The 22,210-nt window shown below is 40.3% G+C and overlaps 2 protein-coding genes and 1 long non-coding RNA gene across 17 annotated transcripts in view; 1 reads left to right on the forward strand and 2 right to left on the reverse strand.

Annotated features, from left to right (window-relative positions):
• Positions 1-3,119, reverse strand: part of BCAS3 (BCAS3 microtubule associated cell migration factor) — a 473,254-nt gene extending 470,135 nt beyond the window's left edge. For 10 of the 14 annotated variants that reach the window (XM_036340238.1, XM_036340235.1, XM_036340237.1 and 7 more), the window contains exons 1-2: positions 2,642-2,776; positions 1,110-1,197 (exon numbers count right to left, since the gene is read on the reverse strand). In XM_036340238.1, the coding sequence (XP_036196131.1) occupies positions 1,110-1,180 (71 nt within the window). In that variant the 5' untranslated portion in view covers positions 1,181-1,197; positions 2,642-2,776. Of the gene's footprint in view, positions 1-1,109; positions 1,198-2,641; positions 2,792-3,092 lie in introns of those variants that run through there. The other 4 variants (XM_036340232.1, XM_036340231.1, XM_036340246.1 and 1 more) reach the window with 4 other exon arrangements.
• A 126-nt stretch (positions 3,120-3,245) lies between these two features.
• Positions 3,246-4,200, forward strand: LOC118671657. The gene is made up of 2 exons (XR_004972800.1): positions 3,246-3,415; positions 4,046-4,200. It is a non-coding gene; the product is annotated as an uncharacterized LOC118671657 (long non-coding RNA).
• Positions 4,201-18,964: 14,764 nt separating this feature from the next.
• Positions 18,965-22,210, reverse strand: part of PPM1D (protein phosphatase, Mg2+/Mn2+ dependent 1D) — a 35,320-nt gene continuing 32,074 nt past the window's right edge. For both annotated transcript variants that reach the window (XM_036340254.1, XM_036340253.1), the window contains one exon: positions 18,965-20,378. In XM_036340254.1, the coding sequence (XP_036196147.1) occupies positions 19,821-20,378 (558 nt within the window). In that variant the 3' untranslated portion in view covers positions 18,965-19,820. The remainder of the gene's footprint in view (positions 20,379-22,210) is intronic.

Genomic DNA, 22,210 nt, shown 5'->3' on the forward strand with positions numbered 1-22,210 from the left:
AGTATTCATATGCTTTGTCAAAGAAGGCTTAAAATATAGAAATGCAGCCCTAGACAGTTTGGCTTAGTGGATACAGCATAGGCTCCCAGACTGAAGGGCCTCGAGTCAAGGGAGTGTACCTCTGTTTCAAGCTAGGTCCCTGGCCCTGGTTGGGGCAATGTGTGAGAGGCAACTAATCAATGTATCTCTCCCACATCGATGTTTCTTTCTTGTCTCTTCCCTTCCCTTCTAATCTCTCTAAAAATCAATGGGAAAATATCCTCAGGTGAGGATTAACAATAACAAAAATAAAAAAATATAGACATGTACTCTTTATGACATTGACTTTAAAACTTTCTGGCTGACAAGGGGATTGTCAAGGGCGGGGGGAAAAAAGGAGACATATGTAATACTCTTTGTAATACTTTAAGCAATTAAAAAATAAATAAATAAATAAATAAATCCTCACCTAGGGGAAAAAAAAAAAAACTTTCTGGCTGGGATCTTAGTGCAGTGATGGCCGAACCTATGACACACATGTCAGAGGTGACACGCGAATTCAATTTTTTTGGTTGATTTTTCTTTGTTAAATGGCATTTACATATATAAAATAAATATTAAAAAATTTCTGCATGTGACACGGCACCAGAGTTATATTAGGGTTTTTCAAAATGCTGACACGCCGAGCTCAAAAGGTTCGCCATCACTGTCTTAGTGTAAGAAATACATTTTACATCACAATCTAGTAAACAGATATATCTCTGTATGTGCCATAAAACAATACTCTCAACTCTATTTTCTATTAATTCTATTTCTTTTTTGAATAATAGTCCTGATCCAGCAAATGGTTTAATAACCCACTAATTGTTAAACCTGGACTATGAAAAAACATTACTCTTTAAGATTTACATAGTGCTTTTCATGTACTGTGTAAATATGCTGAATACATCAATTTAACCCTCCAATTATTCCTTTTATTTGACCTTGGCAATGGTATTTATCATCCTACAAAGCCAAAATTAAATAGATTCTACAAAAGTAATCACTGTTCAAAAAGAAAACCTGAGTGTTACATCACTATTCTGAATAATCTTTCTTCAGCTATCAGGCTTATTCTGAAATTTGCTTACGTGGCAGCCTGAGGGCGAACCACAACTCCACCAGTACAACGACTGGGTCTCCTCGGGGAATCTGTAGCCATAGCTTCATTCACAAAACCTGTTTCCAGAACAGAAAATAGAAAAAATCATTGTTGGGAGTAGGGAGAAAGGTTTATGGTTAATTACCAAGTGTTTTTTTTTTTTTTATTTGAACCAAACCTCAGAACCACAAAACTAGCTAAGACTCTTGCTGGACCCTTTGATCTACTGTTAAGATAAACTAGAAAAGTAAGAGAACCAGATCATGGATGGGAAGTCTAGTGCAGGATCGCTTTATAAAAACAAATGTGCTACCTATGAGCCAAAATTTATAAATTTACTGAAATTTTATGTTGAGACAGTTAAAATACACATGGTACAATATTTCAAGACCAAATGGAACAGTAGGGTAATACCATCCAACTAAGCCTGTTGTAATCTGTAAGAAAGCGTATTGTAACTGTGGTAATGGATCATAACTAGACTGACTGTGGTGATTGTTTCACAATATATACAAATATCAAATCATTATGCTGTACACATGAAACTAATATATGTCAATTATATCTTTAAAAAAAAGACTGGATGGCCCAGCCAGTGGTTGAGCGCCAAACCAGGAGGTCACAGTTCAATTTCCGATCAGGCACATGTCCAGGTTTCCCGCTCCAGCCCCAGTAGGGGGCCTGCAGGAGGCAACTGATAGATGGTTCTCTTTCATCATTAATGTTTCTCTCTCTCTCCCTCTCCCTTCCTCTCTGAAATCAATAAAAATATTTATTTTTTAAAAAAAAATAAAGATTAAAACAAAGACTGCATGGTCATAATTAGCAAGATTTTTAAAAACAATTAACCCCCTGCTATTGGAATCTAATCACCAGAGTCTAAATAAGTAATAAAAACTTATGACATTAGAAGCCCCTTATCCTTTCCTCTCACATCACTGAATCCTCATCCCTAATAAGCATCTGAATCCTTAGGGAGGTTTTAAGAGCATGGAGCGTATTTGGTTAAGGTTTAAAGGAGGACTGACAGCAATATTAAATGTCTCTTACAGGGCTCAGGAGAGCCCACAGCCTGGAACTAATTTTGAAAAGCCCCTAAAACCCTCACTTCTAAGTAGGGAGCATTCTATCACCTTATTTGACAACTTTGAAACTGATGAGTCCCATATGCTACAACCAAAACACCCTGTGCCCGAACCAGCCCAGGTACCCCTTCCTCAATGGGTGTCTTCACCTCCAGCCCCTCAGCCCTCTCATTCCCACACCACCCTTTTTTTCCAAGCAGAACCTCCCAAGAACTGTCCTATGAGGGCCCTGTCTCCTGAAGACGACCGTGGCCAGTGCCTCAGGCCCCACTCTCCTGAAAGACGCTCGTACCGCGCTACCCACTTCACCTCCAACGCTGTGCCACCGCTGCCCCCGGCCGCCCTCTGGCCCCTTGCCCTACCTCTCTCCCCTCCCCCTCCAATCTCCACAGCTCCCCCTCGCCGAATCCCTGCCAGTCAAGCCCTCTCCACTCACGCGGCTTGCCCCTCGTCCTCTCCAAGCCTCCCCAAAGACACAGCCCCGCCAGCCCTCTCACCGGCCGCCCGCCGGTAAACGCTGTTCTCCAGCTCAAGCCTCACTGTTTGGAGTCCCCTCGTGATTGACGGCTACCACTTCCTACCACGCCTCAGCGGAACTACCTTTCTAGCCAATCCCAGAAGCCAGCTGCCTGCGGCCGGGCACCGCCCTTAAAGGTCAGCTTCGCCAACCAGCAAGTAGAAAAGAGGCGGACCCGCCTCCTGAAACTATCCAATCCGCTGGGGCTCGAGGAAAAACAAAACAGTATGTAAATTCGGGTAAAACCAAGGTGTCATGTTCGGTTGCGAACGCCGGCCGGAGGAATTACGGACATGTGTATTTTCCATTGCAGACAGCACCGTCGTGGGTCTGTCAGAAAGCATCACGCCCAGACTCCTGTGCACCTCACCTGAGAGCCTCAGGCTGGGAATCCGAGGACCCGGGGACTGGTCTGTTTACATGGAATTCTCGCGACAGCTGGTTAGACGCTCAAAGCACGTGGACATGGCAGCTGCCAATCACTTTTAGTTGGCCACTCATCCATTCCGAACCCGCCTTCTGCCCCGCCCTTGTAAATGTGTTTATCTTCCGGGAAGCTAGGTTGGTAGAGGGTGGTGGGCAGCCCTGAAGCTGAGGAAGTGCTGATCGGAAGGAGAGACGCGGCGGGTGATATCAGTTTAATCTAGGTTTATGGACCACACCTGACTCCTTCCTTCCCTCCTTCTGCCTCCCGTAAGGAAGATATCAAAATCTCGCCGGTGTTGTTTCGTTAGTTACATTTCTGTATAACAGTGATAGCATGTATTGACTTATTGAACAAACGCTCAGTAAATACAAAGGCTCTAAGAAGGAAGTGAATTTTGAGTAAGAACGAGAAAAATACTATGGTTTAAGCAAAGTGAAGTAGTATAGAAAACTAGTTAGGAGAGGTAAGCAATGGCCAGACGGACTATGGTTTTGTACAGGATTTATAAGGAGTTTCAATTTTATTTTAGAGTGAGAATCAGTTGGAGGACTTTAAGCTAGGAAGTGTCATGATCGTACTTACATTTCTAAACTATCATTTTACCTACTAAACAGAAAATAAACTTTTGCCAGGGAAGGGACAAGGGAAGCACTGGATCAAGTATGGAGGCTATTTCATTAGACCAGGTGGGAGAAGGGGTCTAGAAGTGAAAAGCTGTGAATTTCAGAATATTTTGGAAAAGAGAACTGAAAGATCTTGATAATGTATTGCATGGGGAATAGAGGAAAAGAGAGAATCAAAGAAGATGCCTGTGTTTTGAGCTTGAGCAACTGAGTGATGACATGTACAGATAGGATGAACAATTGTAACTTTCCACATTTTGTTTTATATTTCAGATATTTTTGATTTCTTCACATGTATTGTTTGTCAGGAGTGACTGAAATAAAAATATAATAGAGTCCATCATCATCATGGGAATGGCTTTAAAAGAAAACTCGTCAGAGGAATATTACTGCTTCCCATTGTCAACCAGTAAATAGTTGCAATTGAATTTCTTTGACTTGGTTTCATCCTTTGTAAACTGTAGAAAGACTATTATGTGCCTTGTAGGATTTTTATAGAAGTAAATAAATTTAAAGTTCTTAGAACTGTTAGGTCGAAAGGGGGTCCAGGAGCTGATGCATGCCTCCGCCAGGCAGATGGTGATGTAGATACTGGGCCCTTCCTAGATCCATAACAGGCCAGTGCACCAGGTAGATGGTGACGCAGATACGGTCCCGCCCTGGAATTCCTAACAGGTCAGCTACCAGACAGATGACGACACCTGGAAGCCGTGACAAACCCCCGCGGCAGGAACTCCCACAGCTCATGCTCCACTGCCCTCACTGAACAGCTGTATGAAAAAATGCCCCTACTCCCTCTCGGCGCGACTGCACTGGCCCAACCCCAAGACCTGTGGACCTCGCCCGAGAGCGCAGAATAAATTCTCCTCCTTCAATCTGCCGGAGTCTCTGACTCAGTTTCCTGCGCCCCGAACCTCACAAGAACCAGTTAGAAACTTCTCCAAATTAACTAGTTACTAATTAACCAATGAACTAGTTCTAAGTCCTCCATTTTTTTCTCTGCAGAGATGGTGTGATTCTTTCATGAGCCTTCAAATAAAAAATAAAATGAATGGTAATCATTTTTTTAATATGAGTGCTTAGTACATATTGCCAGCTCATGAATAATTTCAAAGTTAAGGGACCTGGGGAAACTTTTCAACAATCTGTTCTGACTGAGCAACCCCAGCTAGCAAATTCAGCTTCAGCATAAAAGAGTTCAAGTCAGAGAGTTCTATGTTATCCCAATTACTACAATGTCCACTATAATAAATCACTAATGACTAAAATTGCCTTTCCACCAAAACCGGTTTGGCTCAGTGGATAGAGCGTTGGCCTGCGGACTGAAGGGTCCCAGGTTCGATTCTGGTCGAGGGCATGTACCTTGGTTGCGGGGCACATCCCCAGTGGGGGGTGTGCAGGAGGCAGCTGATCGATGTTTCTCTCTCATCAATGTTTCTGGCTCTCTATCTCTCTCCCTTCCTCTCCGTAAAAAATCAATAAAATATATTTTTTTTAAAAAATAAATAAATAAAAAATAAAATTGCCTTTCCTACAGTCCCCAGGGAATTGTCAAGGAACTCTTCATACATATGCAAACAAAATGTTAAGGTCACTTGACATTTTATTGTGTATTTGTTTAGATAGGATTGGGATTCCTTTTTTAACCTCAAGCAAACCATTGCCTCACTCTGGCCACCAAAAACACTTGGATAATAATCATATGATTTAAGCAGTGGTGAAATAATTTGATTTCACATAGAACTATGGTGAACATTAATATGTTAACTTTCAGTCAAATAAAAGGAAAAACAGATTTTTTTGTTGTTGTTAATCCTCACCCAAGGATATTTTTTTGATTTTTTAGAGAGAGGAAGAGAGAGGGAAAGACAGAGAGAAACATCAATGTAAGAGAGACATATTGATTGGTTGCCTCCTGCACGAACCCTGACCAGGGCCTGGATCGAGGAGGGGCCTGCAACCAAGGTATGTTCCCTTAACTGGAATCGACCCTGGGACCCTTTGGTCCTCAGGTTGATGCTCTATCCACTGAGCCAAACCAGCTAGGGCAAGGAAAAACAGATTTTAAAAAAGGTGGCTATATAATGTATCATTCTACCCACAAAACCTTGAAATGAGACACTGTTAGGGCCAAAAAAACAGAATATTGGGGACTGACTATGGTTATGGTAAATATTAATCATGCTCTGTGTTAACGAAAAAAAAAGGATTGAAACCTGTAAAGAATTTTTGTGAGTTTATTTGAGCCAAACTGTCGACATATGCCAGGAAGCAGAACCTCAACGGATTGAGATAGTGCTCCGGAGAATGGTGGGGTTATATCCGTATTTATACATTCTAATCAAAGGAGGAACATAGATGGGTTACATGAAATTCATTGGTGATAGATTAAGGAGGTGGGATTAAGCGAAGCAGGGAAACCTCTGGGATAGGATAAAAAGTAAAATGATGGACACATACTTAGGTGGGTGCAGGAACAATTACCATGATGATGAAGGAAATTGTTGTATCTGTCCTGGGACCCAGCACACCTGGTTGTGCCCCAGGGGCTCCAGATACAAGGAAGTCACAAGTTACTCTGACATTTCAAGGGTATGTTATCATAGATGAAAAAGACAGATAGGCTCAGTTGACCTTGTCAGTGAAGATACTGGCCTAGGACGTAACTGCCCACCATAACTGCTTTTAGTTAAAGTCTAATTTCAGTCCATCCTTTGTGGTTATTTTAGGTCTCCGAGTCTGCAAAACTGCCATGCAGGCCTCTCCTGAGCTTGTCAGGTCAGCATGTGGCCCCTTTCGTTCACACATCCTTCTTTTGGTCATAAATCAATCCAAAGGATGCATTGATGACCAATCTTTTGGTTGGATAATGGAATCCCATGTTGCTAGGAAGGCTCATTCCTAGGAAGTCTCAGTGTCAGCATGTTTTGCTGAACAGGTGGACCACTGGGGATGGGGCAAGACTATAACCTTAGATGGCATTTGGTCGAATTATTATTATTTAAAAAGGGCAGGTAAATGGGAGGCAGTCAGGTCCTATATGTCCTTGTTAAAAAAATAGTCTGGATCATTTCTAATTTTTGAGCCACCATGATCCGAGTCTTTTTGCTGTTTGTCAAGTTTTGTCTTTCTGCATCTAGTATAACATTTACATACCAGGAACAAAAGTAACAATACTAAACCAACATTGATTAGGAACAGAAAATGTCTAATACTAGACGAGAAAAAAAGTCTGAGGGTAACAAGCATCTCAGGCAACCAGAAAACCCTTTACATGTATCATCATAAATTTTTATTAAGCTAATTATATGTTTTCCTCCTTCATCCACTGTCACTTGTACCTTAAGATACGTTTGGCTAGATGAATTAAGACTCTACTATTTCATTATCTAGAAGCTCTAATTTCTTTTGGCCAGTTAGTTTCCATAGAAATGATTTCATGGGGAGGATTAAGTTCAATTTCCCAATACATTGGCTTTTCAGTATCAATGTTATCATAGGTTTTATGAACCTCAGGCAAAGTTATTCTACCTATAATTTCAGTATTTACACCATATTCCAGTATTATTTAATGTAAACTTGGTGATATTATAGTAAAAATCACTTCCCTTTCCCATATACCAGTTATTGTTATTTGTTGGGGTAGATACAATAGGCTGGGACTGGGTGAATTCAGTATTCCATATGGATTGGGGGCATAACTGTTCACCTTTCCGATTTTCACAATCAGACAGTGAGATAGATGGGTTCCCATTGTTTATCATTTTTAAATATGGCCCATCTACTTCCCATTGGAAGTATTCTAGTATTATTGAGGATGGTCCCTATGCCGGCCAGTTGAACCTCTGGGAATTTAAGCTTAGGATCTAATCAAGGCACCTGGGCTTTTAAGACACAACGTCTTAGATCGCATTTCCCATCTAAAATTTTCCAAATTCCTGGGGAACCATATGAGTCCCGTAAGTGCCTGGCCTGGGCTTAGGGTACAGGCACGTTCCCATTGTTGGGTTTGTGCATGAGTTTTTACAGTCTGTCATGTCTGTTCTCCATGCTGCTTTCCACCCTTTACAACTAGATACACAACATAGGGGAATTTTCTGGGAGCTAGGTCTGCCTCAGGCGCTCTGGCCAATAGCGGCCGGGTGGTTTGGATGGCCTTGCCAGCTTCTTCTGGCCTGCTCCTATCCTGCCTGCCTCTTCACTTCTGCTACTAAACCTTACTCTGTCCCTTCTTACACACGCAGAACCGGACCCAAGGCAGTGAGGTTTGAGCAATTTTAAAATTCCTTAGCATACATTTTATTACTCATGTTGCAGGGAGGGACCGGGTTGGCTCCCCCTGAATAAAAGAACTAATCAAAATAAGGCTTATTTTCTAAGTTCATTTGTCCCTGGGTGTGGACAACAAATGACACTAATCAGATTGACATAAACTATTTAACCTTTGTTTAGGGAGGCAAATGCAAATCATTTACTCCCAAGTGTCCTTGGTTTAGGGAAGATAGGATTTCTGCTCAGTTTCCCTATTCTACTTGTCCCAGCTTACTGGCCTATCATGCATTCAACTTTCTTTCAACATTTCTCTTCCTTCTCATCACATACACAACCTTCACAAATTTCACACTTTCAAATTAGCCTTCAAACCTTCTTTCTATGTCCTTCAAAAATGCATAACCATGCCTCAGACCTTCCATTAAGTATTTCTCTTTACCTTCCTCCATCACAGCAAAGCCATACTTTCCAGTTAGTTAGGACTCTTAGCCTTAATTTTTAGGTGACATGTAAATAATTAACATTCCTCAGATTAGCAATACATTCATTTTTTTTTTAAGAGACACAAACAGAAATTTCACTAGCTAAACAATTTTAAACAACAAAAACACATACTTAAACAATAAAGACAGATAACATGCCCCATTAAAAACTTTGAGTCACCACGGCAAGCAATATCAGTTTGTGAGCATACAGGCCTTGTTGACGTCGTCTTGGGATAGCTGTCTGCCTCCGTGGTCAGCGACTTCTCGTCCTCGAAAGGCCTCAGCTGTTTCTCTTCCTTGAAAAGTCTCTTATCTCCGTTGCAGATGGAGATGGGTGTCAGAGATAGGAGTAGATGTCCATTCACAGTCAGGTGCCTTTTTCAAATGAGAAATGTGAATCCAGAGCTAACTCCTTTAAGTTTAGCTGGACATGGGTCAGTTAGTAATACCGGGTAAGGTCCTCTCCAACGAGGTTGGAGAGAGTCTTTTATTTGGTGTCTTTTCCAACACACCAAATCTCCTGGTTGTAAGCCATGATCTTTGAAATCTTCATCGCCCGGGAGTGCACTGCGAAATGAATCTGTTACCAATTTGTTAGTTCCTACAATGCAGAATGTCTGCTCTTTATTTTTCCTTATATTTGGGAAACAAAAGATTTAAAAGTCAACAATATTTTAAACAGTCATAAGAATAATTATCCTCAATTTATTTAGTCCCATAGTTGTTTTTGTTTATCCTGATTATTTGCCAGTAGTTTTTGAATTCAGTTATTCCTTGAAGTTCTATAAATCTTCATCCAGTTCAAAAATATGACCTGCTTACAAGCCTGCAATTTAGATTAAGTCAGAGTCCTTTTTATGGATTTTTTCCAAACATATAATATACCTACAAATGCATCAGAATAAAGCTTTCCACAAATGACAAAATTTAAAAGTGGCATGGTTATAGATTTGATAAAAAAAACTTTGCTTTTCTATAATATAAATATGTAAGATTTTAAAATGAGGCACATGACTTATTGCAAGCAGTGTATTCAGCATTGAAAATAATTCATAAACTCCCAATCTGTGAAAAGCAAATACCAGAGCATCACTGGCAGATGCCCCCACGGGGATCCTGACTCTTGGCTGCCCAGTCCCTGATGGGACATAGGCTACCCCCCCCCACCCCCGAGAGTTTCCTGTTTGAACTTGGCTCTGAATCTCTGCAAGTTCTTTCTGATGCAGATGCCTTAACAACCCAGTGACCCGTCCCTTACTCCTGACTGGAGCTCAGGCGCATGGTCTTTCCTGATTGGCTAATTCAAAGGGAGGGGTTAGCCTTTGCTGTTTCAAATGGTGGCCCCCAGGGGAGCGGCAAGCCATGTGGCCATTAAGGCGGTTGTCAAGTCAGGCAGCCCAAAGTGGTGACTGTCTACACTGTTCTTTGCAATTAAATTTAAACTGGTTTTTGTATTAAAAATTTCAGTTGAGATCACAGAGTTAATCCTCTTTTTTTAAAATCAGAACAAAAAGCAGCATATTTTGAATTCCTAATTATTTCAGAGAAAGCAAAAATTATTTTCTCTAAAATAAATTTCTACACTCTAGGCATCTAGCTACCACAACTACACAATTTCTTCCAATTCAATCCGAACCTTAAACTTTTAGCTGGCAAGTCAAATATTTAGCCTTTCTCAATCAGTAACATTTTTAAGAATAAACTTCAAAAATACAAGACACAATCAACCAACAGATTCAATTGTATCCTCTAGATTTCGTACGAGGCACACTCAGATCAATATTATGTATTATGTCACTTCAAAATACCTAGACATAAGTTTTTATCATTTGATTCAGTAAGCTCCAAGGTCCCAAGTTCCCAGCGGCTCTGGAAAACAACGCTTGAGGCTGGCAAACAGGCCTGGCCCAGCCCTTGACTTTAAAACGACCATTTTTTCTGGGGAAAGTCAAGAAGCAAACTTGTAGCTACATAGTTTCTTGCCGGTTGCTTGCCTGCGGGGAAATTTCAGAATTGGCCACAAGATCGCAGCCGCAGGGAAAAACTGTTTTCAGCTGACGAAAGTTTGGTCTAACCTGGACCATTCAGATGTAAATTGATCACATTCTTTAAGAATTTGCTAGAGAAATTCTTTGCTTAGAAAGCAACTAGCCCCTTTCTCCATTAGAAAGGCGTGGCTAGCCTTTTTAATTAACAAAGGGCCAGTATTTTTATCAGGCTACTTAGATTTTTATAATTAATATATTTAAATAATTCTTGAGATTCAAATCCAATTATTATTTTAAGGCATTTACTTTGGCAAATTTTTGTAACAGAGACAATTTTATCGAATTTTCTTTTGGAGGTCTTAAAGTTAACTTGAAATAGACCTCATTAACATTTCAAAAAATCACTTTATTATGGAAAAATACCAATCTTTTTGCTAGAACAAGCCTGTATTCCTTTCCTGGGTAAAATTCACCATTTTTCTTAGGAAATAATCAGTCTTGGGTTTTATTCTGTACATTTGTAAAGAGACTCCAGCTCAAAGCTCTATCTAAATGTCCAAAATCGGACGATGCGCGCATTAATTCCAAGCCAGGTTTTCTCTTTACACATGAACAGAAATCCCAGACGTATTTTTTAAATTTTGTAAAACTTTCCAATTATGAGAAGGAGACTTTAAATTAAAATACTTGGGAGGAGGCATCCATATTGGATCGCCATGTGCTCCCTTCTTCCCTTCCCCACATCCTGCTTTGGGGAAGTTTCAGCAAATGACTCAAATGGCATATTTTTCCCAAAGTCATGATTAATAGAAAGACATTTAAAATTTTTTCCTATTTCACTACTACAAAGACACAAAAACACCAATACTCTTATATAGGCACACAGAACACACTAAAAGTTTACACCAGAGAATGTCCAGCATTAGAAACTACCAAAGCAGTGTCTTTTGTCCCTGGTTCAGGAACTTCCCCTCTCTAGAATTTCAGTATATTCCCAATGGACTATTCAAAAAACAAACAAACAAACAATGGGCTAAAGGAAAAAACAGGGTGTAGACATTAACTTCAGAATAGTTATGAGACAGTCTCTAAAATTTTATTAATTACCATCTTATTAGAATAAATTTCTTCTATGCTTTTCTCTAGAAGCTTCTAATTTCCAAATCAAGATATGCTTTCCATGTACTCATTCAGTTTAATTTCAGATCTGGCATTTTCTAATTTCTGCATGCAAAATATTAACATAGGTACCCCAAACAAACTGCATTTTAGCCATTTCTCAGTTAATATTTTCTAGCTAAATCTTCCCATTTCTGTAAAGTACTTGCAAGTAAAGGCTTCCTATCAGGAGTATTAAATGAGGGCTGGGGTCATGGGAACTTCTGGCCTTGGAGGCACAATTTCCCATGTTAATTTTCTTTATTTTTATTGAATATCTGTAGAGTCTGAGTAAATTTTCTAGGGGTGTTATGTAGTGGGTTGCAAAAATGTACTGCTTATGGGTTGAGCTCCATGAGGCTGTCACCCCTCATGTCGCAATTCAACCCTCTTACGTGTCTCGGTTTCTCTCCTGGCTGTCTAAAACACCCAGAAGGGCTTCGGGCGCTGGCTTACCAGGCCTTATGGGCGCTCCCCAGGATGAGCCAGTCAGTTAATTACAGTTGAGTTGGAATTTCCCTGTGGGGCTCCTGCACGTCCTGAGGTATAACCACTGACACCTCCACAAAGGTTCTTAGTCACTTAAGAACACCCAAGAATCGGGCAGGAGGGAGGATGTGCCCCTTTATCTTCAGAGTTAAACGAGTTCAACTCTCATTTATACAGCAAAGGTTTTCTTTTTTGTTCAGACTCTCAGAAAGCAAAACCAATTAAAGAACCGAAATCAAAACCAGCCACCCATTTTTTCCTCTAGTCCTGCCTTAGCCTGGTTCCGTGAACCCTTAACCTGGGGTCTTTATCAACCCTGGTTCCACCTTGAGGATTTTAAAACAGCTCAAATAAAGTCTGACCTTCGACCAAAGGAAGGGAAGGTTCTGGATCCAAGAGACAACTCACCCAAGTTCACCTGGTACGGCGGGGAGCCGGCGGGGCTCAATGGGCCCCTTGCTGGATCCTAGCACCGAGCCCAAGTCCGCAAGGTGGTCCAGGGTGAGCTTCTTTGGAATCCTGCCGACTACGCCAATTAATGTTATTGTAAAAAAAACATTGAAACCTGTAAAGAATTTTTGTGAGTTTATTTGAGCCAAACTGTCAACATATGCCAGGAAGCAGAACCTCAACAGATTGAGATAGTGCTCCGGAGAATGGCGGGGTTACATCCGTATTTATACATTCCAATCAAAGGAGGAACATAGGTGAGTTACATGAAATTCATTGGTGATAGATTAAGGAGGAGGGATTAAGCTAAGCGGGGGGGGGGGGGGGGAACCTATGGGATAGGATAAAAAGTAAAATGATGGACACATACTTAGGTGGGTGCAGGAACAACTAACATGATGATGAAGGAAATTGTTGTATCTGTCCTGGGACCCAGCACACCTGGTTGTGCCCCAGGGGCTCCAGATACAAGGAAGTCACAAGTTACTCAGACATTTCAAGGATATGTTATCATAGATGAAAAAGACAGATAGGCTCAGTTACGGTAAAGGTTGACCTTGTCAGTGAAGATACTGGCCTAGGATGTAACTGCCCACCATAACTGCTTTTAGTTAAAGTCTAATTTCAGTCCATCCTTTGTGGTTATTTTAGGTCTCCAAGTCTGCAAAACTGCCATGCAGGCCTCTCCTGAGCTTGTCAGGTCAGCATGTGGCCCCTTTCGTCCACACTCTGTTAACCATATTGACTTGTGTTGGTTAAAGAAAGGACATTCTGACCTGGCTGGGAATTGTAGGCCTCGGGACCTGAGAGTCAACCTTGGACCAGGGAGTCAACCTTGGACCTGGGAGTCAACCTTGGAATGGGGTCCATTCACACTCAATTGCCTATTATGAGAAGATTAACAGCATGTTGCCAAAACAATGGAGTCCCACCCCTGCCTCCTACTTCCCCATGCCTGTAATCCCTACTTCCCCAAGTAATCTTTGTCTTACCATATATAAGCAGCTGGCTTATGGGGGGCTGCAGAGCAGATTTTTGTCAATGACCTGCTGCTCCCCCATACTGCTGGCAGTATTGGAATAAAGGTTCATATATGACTCAACCCTGTCTCTGCTTAATTGGCTCAAGTAGTGACAGGCACCATAGACCCATTGATTGTCCAGTTACAATACTGCTAATAAATCAACCAAAATTTTTAAAAAAGGTAAACGACAGACTGACATACCTCCATGTGGAGGCGGAAGGACAAAGAGAGATAAACCGAAGACCTTATATACTTATATGCATAGCCCAGGGACAAGGACAATAGGTTGGTGAAGACCTGTTGGGGGTAGAAAGGGGCTGGGTGGAGAGGATTAAAGGGGGCGAAAATGAGAGACCTCTGTAATACTGTCAACAATAATAAATATTTTAAAAAGTAAAGGGTGCCCTGGCTCAGTTGGTTGAGTGTCATCCTATGCACTGAGAGGTCACTGGTTCAATTCCCGGTGAGGGCACATGCCTAGACAGGGCCTGCAGGAGGCAGACAATCAATGTTTCTCTCTCCCTTCCTCTCTCTCTAAAAATAAAGCAATAAAAACATATCTAAAAAAAAAAAAAAAAAAAAAAGGTAAAGGTTAAAGTAGGACTGTCCCAGGCAAATTTTGAAGCGTAGTTGCCTTTTGTCTCTCACACATCAATACTACTTTGTAATTGTTCTCTGTTGATGAATGTATCATTCTATTGTCTATGTAACTAAAATGTAAGCTCTTTAACAGAAGGGATTATTTGTTTCATTTTTGTTCTCCATAATGCTCTATTCCCTAACAGGAAAAATTACATGTCAAAACCCAACAATTTATCCCGAAATATGGAATTGGTATTTATAATTAAATATTCCAGAAAGTAAAACTATTGACAAAGACCAAAAATTAGTTTCATCAACTCTTTTAATGATCTCCAGAACATATTCTAACTTTCCCATATATTACCTTCCCCATTCAACCCTGGATAAAGACTGCTTTAAAATCTGAAGTAACTTATGACAGGAGGGTTAGCTTTACAGTTGTATTATTATTTATTAATAATTATTTGCCCACCCCTGTATTTAATCATCCAAATATCTACAAGATAATGAAAATAACATCATTAATGTTGTTACCCAAACAAACCTAGTATACAGCTTATGAATGCAATATTTAAAAAAACCTATATTCTTTCTACCCGTCTTCTGATTCCCTGATTGGATCCTCAACTTCCCCTAATCTGCTGTGTATTCCAATGTGTTCTTTATTGGTGCTATGTCATTATTTCTGTTTTCATAGTACTATATCTCTTCTCATGCTGTTGAGCATCTTTACCATCATTACTCTGAACTGTATTCAGAGGTAAGATAAATTTCTTACCTCTATTTCATATCTCTTCTTCTGGAGAATTATTTTGTTCTTTCATTTGGAGGTTATTTCTTCGTCTCCTCATTTTGGCTGCCTGCTTGGGTTTGTGACTATGTATTAAGTAGATCTGCTATGTGGTCTCCACTTTTGGTCCTAGGGTATCAGGGTTCTCTCCAGCAAGTCTTCTGTTGATTATTCAGGCAGTTTTTCTATATTTTAGTTGTAATTTCAGTTTGTTCCTGGGAACATGTCCATGCAGCATCCACTTACTCTGCCGCCATTTTTAATCTCCAAAACCGTATTTTCAATTTGAGTTTCGAAATGTTGCTATGTTTTGTCTTTATTAGTCAGTTGGAAGATGATCTTGAAGGTCTCCTATATTCTTTCTAGATTGTGATGGACTACCTCCAAGATGGCCAATAATGACACACACCTTTCAGTATTCATGGCATGTGGTTGCCTCTTTTTTTAAAAAATATATTTTATTGATTTTTTTACATAGAGAAAGGGAGAAGGATAGAGAGTTAGAAACATCAATCAGCTGCCTCCTGCACACCCCATACTGGGGACGTGCCCGCAACCAAGGTACATGCCCTTGACCGGAATTGAACCTGGGACCTTTCAGTCCACAGGGCGACACTATCCTCTGAGCCAAACCGGTTAGAGTATGTCGTTGCCTCTTGCATTTATCTGTGTGACTAATAAAATGCAGCTGAATTAACATGGTACTTCTGAGGTTAAGTTACAAAAGACATTGTGGTTTCTGCCTTGTTCATTTTTTTCCTTTTTTAGTGTTTTTATTGATTGCAGAGTGGAAGGGAGAGGGAGAGAAAAAAAGAAACATCTATGATGAGAGAGAATCCTCAATTGGCTGCCTCCTGCAAAACCTGGGCATGTGCCCTTATCAAGAATTGAACTGTGACCTCCTGGTTCATGGGTCAACTCTCAACCACTGAGCCACACCGGCAGGGCTCTACTTTGTTTCATATATATATATATATATATATATATATATATATATAGAGAGAGAGAGAGAGAGAGAGAGAGAGAGAGAGAGAGAGAGAGAGAGAGATGTTTTGTCCTTTTTAATTGATTTCAGAGAGGAAGGTAGAGGGAGAAAGAGATAGAAACATCAGTGATGAGAATCACTGATTGGCTGCCTCCTGCATGTCCTCTACTGATGGTCAAGCCTGCAACCTGGGCATGTGCCTTTGACTGGAATCGAACCAGGGACCCTTCAGTCCACAGGCCAATGTTCTTTCCACTGAGCCAAACGGGCTAGGGTTATTGTTTTAAGCTACTAAATTTTGAGGTATTTTTATGCAATATGTAACTAAAATTTTTTTTTCATAACTACCATATTTTAATCTTTAAGGCATGAGATAAATAGGTCAAGAACCTGTTCTACAAAATATTGAAAAAGGAAGTTAATGGATATATTGTGAGAAGCCCTATGAAGGGGCGCATATGGCAAGGAACTGAGGCCTCTTACCAACAAATTATCAAACCTGTGGATGGGGTTGTAGAAACCCTGATTTATAGCCACTTGATCAAAAGTATATGTGATTTGTAATTGGTATCTGAAGTGGATGCAGTCTTTGGAGACTGAGCTCTTAATTTGTGGGTTCCGATAACTCCAGGTAGATACAGAACTGAATTGAATTGTAGGACATCCAGTTGGTGTCTGCAGAAATTAGAGAATTACTTGGTGTAGGAAAACCCATACATCTTATGTCAGAATATTCTGTGCATAAAGGAAGAAATAGTGTTTTCCTCTTAGTGGACATAGTTAAGTAGTGGAAAAGTGAAATATCCATAGACTAAACAGAATCCCATATAATAAAAGGCTAATATGCAAATCGGACAAATGGTAGAACAACCGGTCGCTATGACACCCACTGACCACCAGGGGGCAGATGCTCAATGCAGGAGCTGCCCTTGGTGGTCAGTGTGCTCCCACAGGAGGAGGGCTGCTCAGCCAGAAGCCGGGCTCACAGCTGGCAAGTGCAGTGGTGGTGGCGGCGGGAGCCTCTCCCGCCTCTGCAGTAGCACTAAGATGTCTAACTGCCAGTTTAGGAGAGTGGGCCCAAGCCGTCAGTTGGACATCCCCAGAGGGACACCCTTCTCCCCACCCAAGTGCATGAATTTCGTGCACTGGGCATCTAGTACTAAATAATGAGGCTCTATAATGTACTGCTATGGACACAATCTTCAAAAGATAAGATTAAGCAGTAAGCACATAGTTTCAGTCTATGCATAGATTATCAGAGAGAATACACAAAAAAGGGGGGAAATACTGATAGCCTTGGGGACTGACTTGGTGTTTTTCCATTATGTACCATTTTATACATCATGAATTTTCCATCATGCAGATTTGTTACATAGGCAAATAAAATTTAATAAAAATAGAAACATTAAAACATTTGTGATTACATAACATCTTCAACTCCTTAAAGAATACATCTGAACATAGCCCAAGGAACACATACAGAAAAGAGCTAATTTTAGCATTTGCATTTATATGTGTCAAGGCAAAAATGTTTCCAGTATTAGATAACTACTAGTATGGCATATAATTAGACCCTATTGCACTAAAAATGTGATTTATGAAGGAATTAATGCTGTGGCATTTTTGCATTAAAGAGTACTTAATCCATTACTCGAGTCAAACGGAAATTTTAATTTCATATAGACAGGATTAGATTATTCTCTTTAAAACCACTGGCAGAAAAGGTAAATAGCAGCTGAATGGATTTTCTTTGCTTTTACTATACATTCAGATTTGTTGAATTTCTACTTTGGGCAGCTAACATGGTATTACAGATCTAATTTGTGGAAAAACCCTTCACAATAAATTGACTTAAAAAATGTTTCTAAGTTGCTATGTCTCTCTTGAAAGATCTAAAAACCAAACTATGATCCAAAAATTGTTTTATTTTTTTTAGAGGGATCAAACTCAGAACCTTGGCATATCGGGATGATGCTCTAACCAGTGAGTTATCCAGCTAGGGCCCAAAATACCTTTTTAAAAACTAGCCACAAATGTTTTTCCCAGACCACTGGTCCTCAAATTATTTTTCTTATGGAAAACTAGTATGCTTCCAATTATGCAGTACCTAGCATATTATAGGTATACTAGGAGCCCAGTGCAGGAATTCATGCACCTTGAAAGGAATTGTGGGCCGTGAGGCTGCGGTGGGCACAGGAGCAGGTCTCAGCCCATCCTCTGCACCCCTGCCCGGCCCCTCCTGCAGTGGCCCCCAGTCTCGTCTACCTGCAACCCCACTCCCATGTGCTGACGGTGTCTGCCCCGCTCGCACCTGCTGCCGGACAGAGCGATTAGGGCCAGAGCCAGCAGTGGGTGTGAGTGGGGCGGTGCCAGCAGCAGGTGCGAGTGCCTGGCAGGATGGTGGCACGCGGGAGCAAAGAATTTTCAGTAACCACCAGAGGCTCGCCCTGATGACAGTGACAGGTGCCCCGCCTTGGTCTGGCGCTCCTGCTCACCTGCTCCACCATCCCGCCGCAGTCGATACCCGCCATGTTCTGTGCAAGCCCCATGGTGGTCAGTGCACATTATAGCAACCAGCTGTTCAGTTGTTCTGCCGTTTGGTATATTTGCATATTAGAATTTTATATATATAGATAATCAACTCTTCAATCTTTCAATGAGATGTTGTCCTAAATTAATAAATTTTAAAAATTCCTCATTGTAGAACAATTCACCACACTAAAATGACATAGTGCTTTAGTATTAGTTCCTTTTAGTTTTTTTCTACATCACCAAAGTACAGTTTTATTCACTTTTAATTGCAATATGTCATCAAATGTTATAAGCCATAACTGACTTAACCATATTCTTACTGTTAAGATATTTTGCCTGTTTCAATGAACAATGCATTTATTTTAAGTTACTAAAAGCACGGTATGGCACAACAGAAAGTTTATATCATTAAAACCAACAATAAAAATCCAGCAATATCACAAACAATTTACTGATTTATTAGCTGAACAAACATATCTATATAATCAATGAAATTGTATGATATATAAAATAATAATTTAAGAAATGTTGGGAATTAGCAGCACCATCCATTATTGAAATAGCAAGAAAAACTTCACACATATTTTATGCAAACACTAGAAGAGGGTAACTACTTGAAGACCTAATAATGCCACTGAGTGTTGGGGATAACTGAGAGGGGCATTTTTTTTTTTAGGGAAAGAAGCCTTCTATTCCAAAGATTTAGTGAGTATATCTGATGATTTTTTTTTTTTTTTTAAGAAAAATGTTACTGAAATAAAAGATAGTGCATAGTATTTTAATCAGGACACGGAGACTAAAAGTCAGCTACTTCTCTTCTATGAAAAATTTAGTTCTGAATTATGAAATTAGAAATAAAAAATAATTTTTAAAAGACAATAGTTGTCTCTAAGAAACATTAAGTGGAACACAGGTCACTATGAAAATACATCACTTTCCAGTTTGCTTAATAATTTACTTCAAAAAGTTGTATAGTTTCATCACAAGTGACTTAATAAGCATTTTTAAAAGTTTAAAACCTTTAGCCCTGTTGTTATATTTACTGTGTATCAGAGTACGAGACTGAGTTTGTGTGAAGGATACAAATTTACACACATTTTACAGCAACATATACCCTAACAACTATAAAATTCACATTTATAATACAAGCAAGTACAAGGCCAGGATTAAACTGTTGAATTCCAAAAAGCCAAACCATTTTTATTTTGTCCTGTTTTTAGAAGTTCAACTTCGGCACCATCTTCAAGAGCCTTATATCCTAAATTTGGATAAAAGCCATTTTTCAGATACAGTTCAGCAAACACAAACAGTTTTTCGGTGCTGGTGAAGTAAAGGATTTCCAATTTTCTTCTGGCCCCTAAGTCTGCGCCGCATGGTAAGTTTAACAGAGTTCTTTCGCTGTGAGGTTGTGGCGAGGCTTGCAGGCTGAGCACTATTACTTCGACTTAAACCATTTCGTTTATGCTTCTTCATAAGAGGGCCAGAATTGGATTCTTCTAATGTCCTTTTAAAATTTGCTGGAGGGGTTCTTTCAACTTCTTGGGCTTTCATTTGACCTGAAGTTGACGTCTTTAAATTTTTTTGGTCCATAATGGTGTTTGTTGAATTGGTAGGCACCAGGCCAACTGACAGGCTATTATTCAAAGAATCATGTATCCTTAATGTCAGGGCTTTAGTGCAGTTTTCTTCAAGTGGCTCTAGATCTTTTGAGGGTAAGACTGCAGCCTGGACATTCCCTCGAGCTACCTCAGCTGGGACTTCTAAGTAATTCTCTGAGAAGGCATTACTACGAACAAGGGCAGGTACGTGGTCCTTAGAGTTCAGCCTTGACCAAGGGTCCTCCTCCATTGACTGAAAAACAAGAAAGTAAACCAAATAAGAAATCACTTATCCTAGAACTCAGCCTGACCCTTGGGAAGATGAAGGGTGTTATTAGAATAAATGACAAATTTGGCTTTTTCCTTCTTTCTATAGTCTAATTTCTGAATATTTAGTAGAGTGGAGAATGTAAAGCGCAACATTAAAGCAACTATGCCATAAGGAAACTCACATTGTTGCTTTGCACCCTACTGAGCATGGCTAGGGCTACTCTCCAAAAAATAAGTGAAGATCATGTAGAAGCTCTCATATATTGTTTTTTAGAAGCTTCACAGGTGATTCAGATATGTACCACTCCTTTAGCTGTACAGCTCTAGATATACATACACTCAGAATATCCTCCCATCTCCAGACAGATAAGAACATTCTTCCTATCAAACCCAATCTTCCACTATAATACCATATAAAATTGTCTTGCCCTAGCTTGTTTGGCTCAGTGGATAAGAGTGTTGGCCTGTGGACTGAAGGGTCCTAGGTTCAATTCCGGTCAAGGGCATGTACCTCGGTTGCAAGCTCGATCCCTGGCCCTGATCTGGGCACATGCAGAAGTCAACCAATTGATGTGTCTCTTTCACATCAATGATTCTCTCTCTCTGTCTCTCCAATCCCTTCTATTCTCTTTGAAAAATCACTGGAAAAATATCCTCGGGTGAGGGTTTATAAAATCACTTGTTTTACAGTTTCTCAAGAAATTTAAGCATAAATACTATCTCCCCCCCTCAAATATGTAACATTTCCCTCAATTGCTCCCTCTCTTCTCAAATAAATTATTAATATAATATATTCTTGCCCTAGCCGCTTTGGCTCAGTAGAGCGAGCATCGGCCTGCGGACTAAAAGGTCCCGGATTCAATTCCGGTCAAGGAGATGTGGCTCAGTTGCAGACTCGATCCCAACGAGCCAATAATGTGCTCTCTCACATTATTGTTTCTCTCTCTGTATCTCTTCCCCTCCCTTCTTCTCTCTCTAAAACCAATGGAAAAATATCCTCAAATAAGGATTAATACACACACGCGCACACACACACACACACACACACACACTTTTTTCTAGGAAAATAAATTTTTTTATTGAACATACGTAGGGGATTAATATTTTCTGAAAATGCCAAGTAAACCCTTTTATAGAATGGTAAGTGAGAACATATTATCTGGTCTTCCTCTGGTATAAAATCCCCAAGGAGTAAACACCTTTCAAAAGAGTGCTATGTTAAAAAACATATCCATAAAAAGAATGTTCCCTTTAATGTTTCTATAATAAAAAAGAAAAGGGAAATTGAAGCCACCTAAAAGCATTTTAATCTAACCATAAACATGAACATGCTTTACTGGAAATTTTTTTTTTTTACTTTAGGTCCAATGGAAACTGAAGATGAGAAACCATGTTCCTAATTTGGTACTGTCCCAAATAGATTGCTTCTTCTAAGATTACTAGAGGCCTGGCGCACAAATTTGTGCACAGGTGGGGTCCCTCGGTCTGGCGGGCGATCGGGGCCGATAGGGGCCGTCTCACCCAGTCTGGCGGGGGAGGGACTGTGGGAGGTTGGTGGGCCACAGGAGGTTGGCTGTGGGAGCACACTGACCACCAGGGGGCAGCTCCTACATTAAGCGTCTGCCCCCTGGTGGTTAGTGTGCATCATAGCGACCGGTTGACCAGTCATTTGGTCGACCATTCATAATGGTCACTTAGGCTTTTATATATATAGATACTTTAAAAAATATATATATATATATATATATATATATGTTTATTGATTTCAGAGAGGAAGGGAGTGGGAGAGAGAGAGAGAGATAGAAACATCAATGA

This window comes from Myotis myotis, unplaced genomic scaffold (genome assembly GCF_014108235.1).
Source record: "Myotis myotis isolate mMyoMyo1 unplaced genomic scaffold, mMyoMyo1.p scaffold_m19_p_17, whole genome shotgun sequence".
Taxonomy (NCBI): domain Eukaryota; kingdom Metazoa; phylum Chordata; class Mammalia; order Chiroptera; family Vespertilionidae; genus Myotis; species Myotis myotis.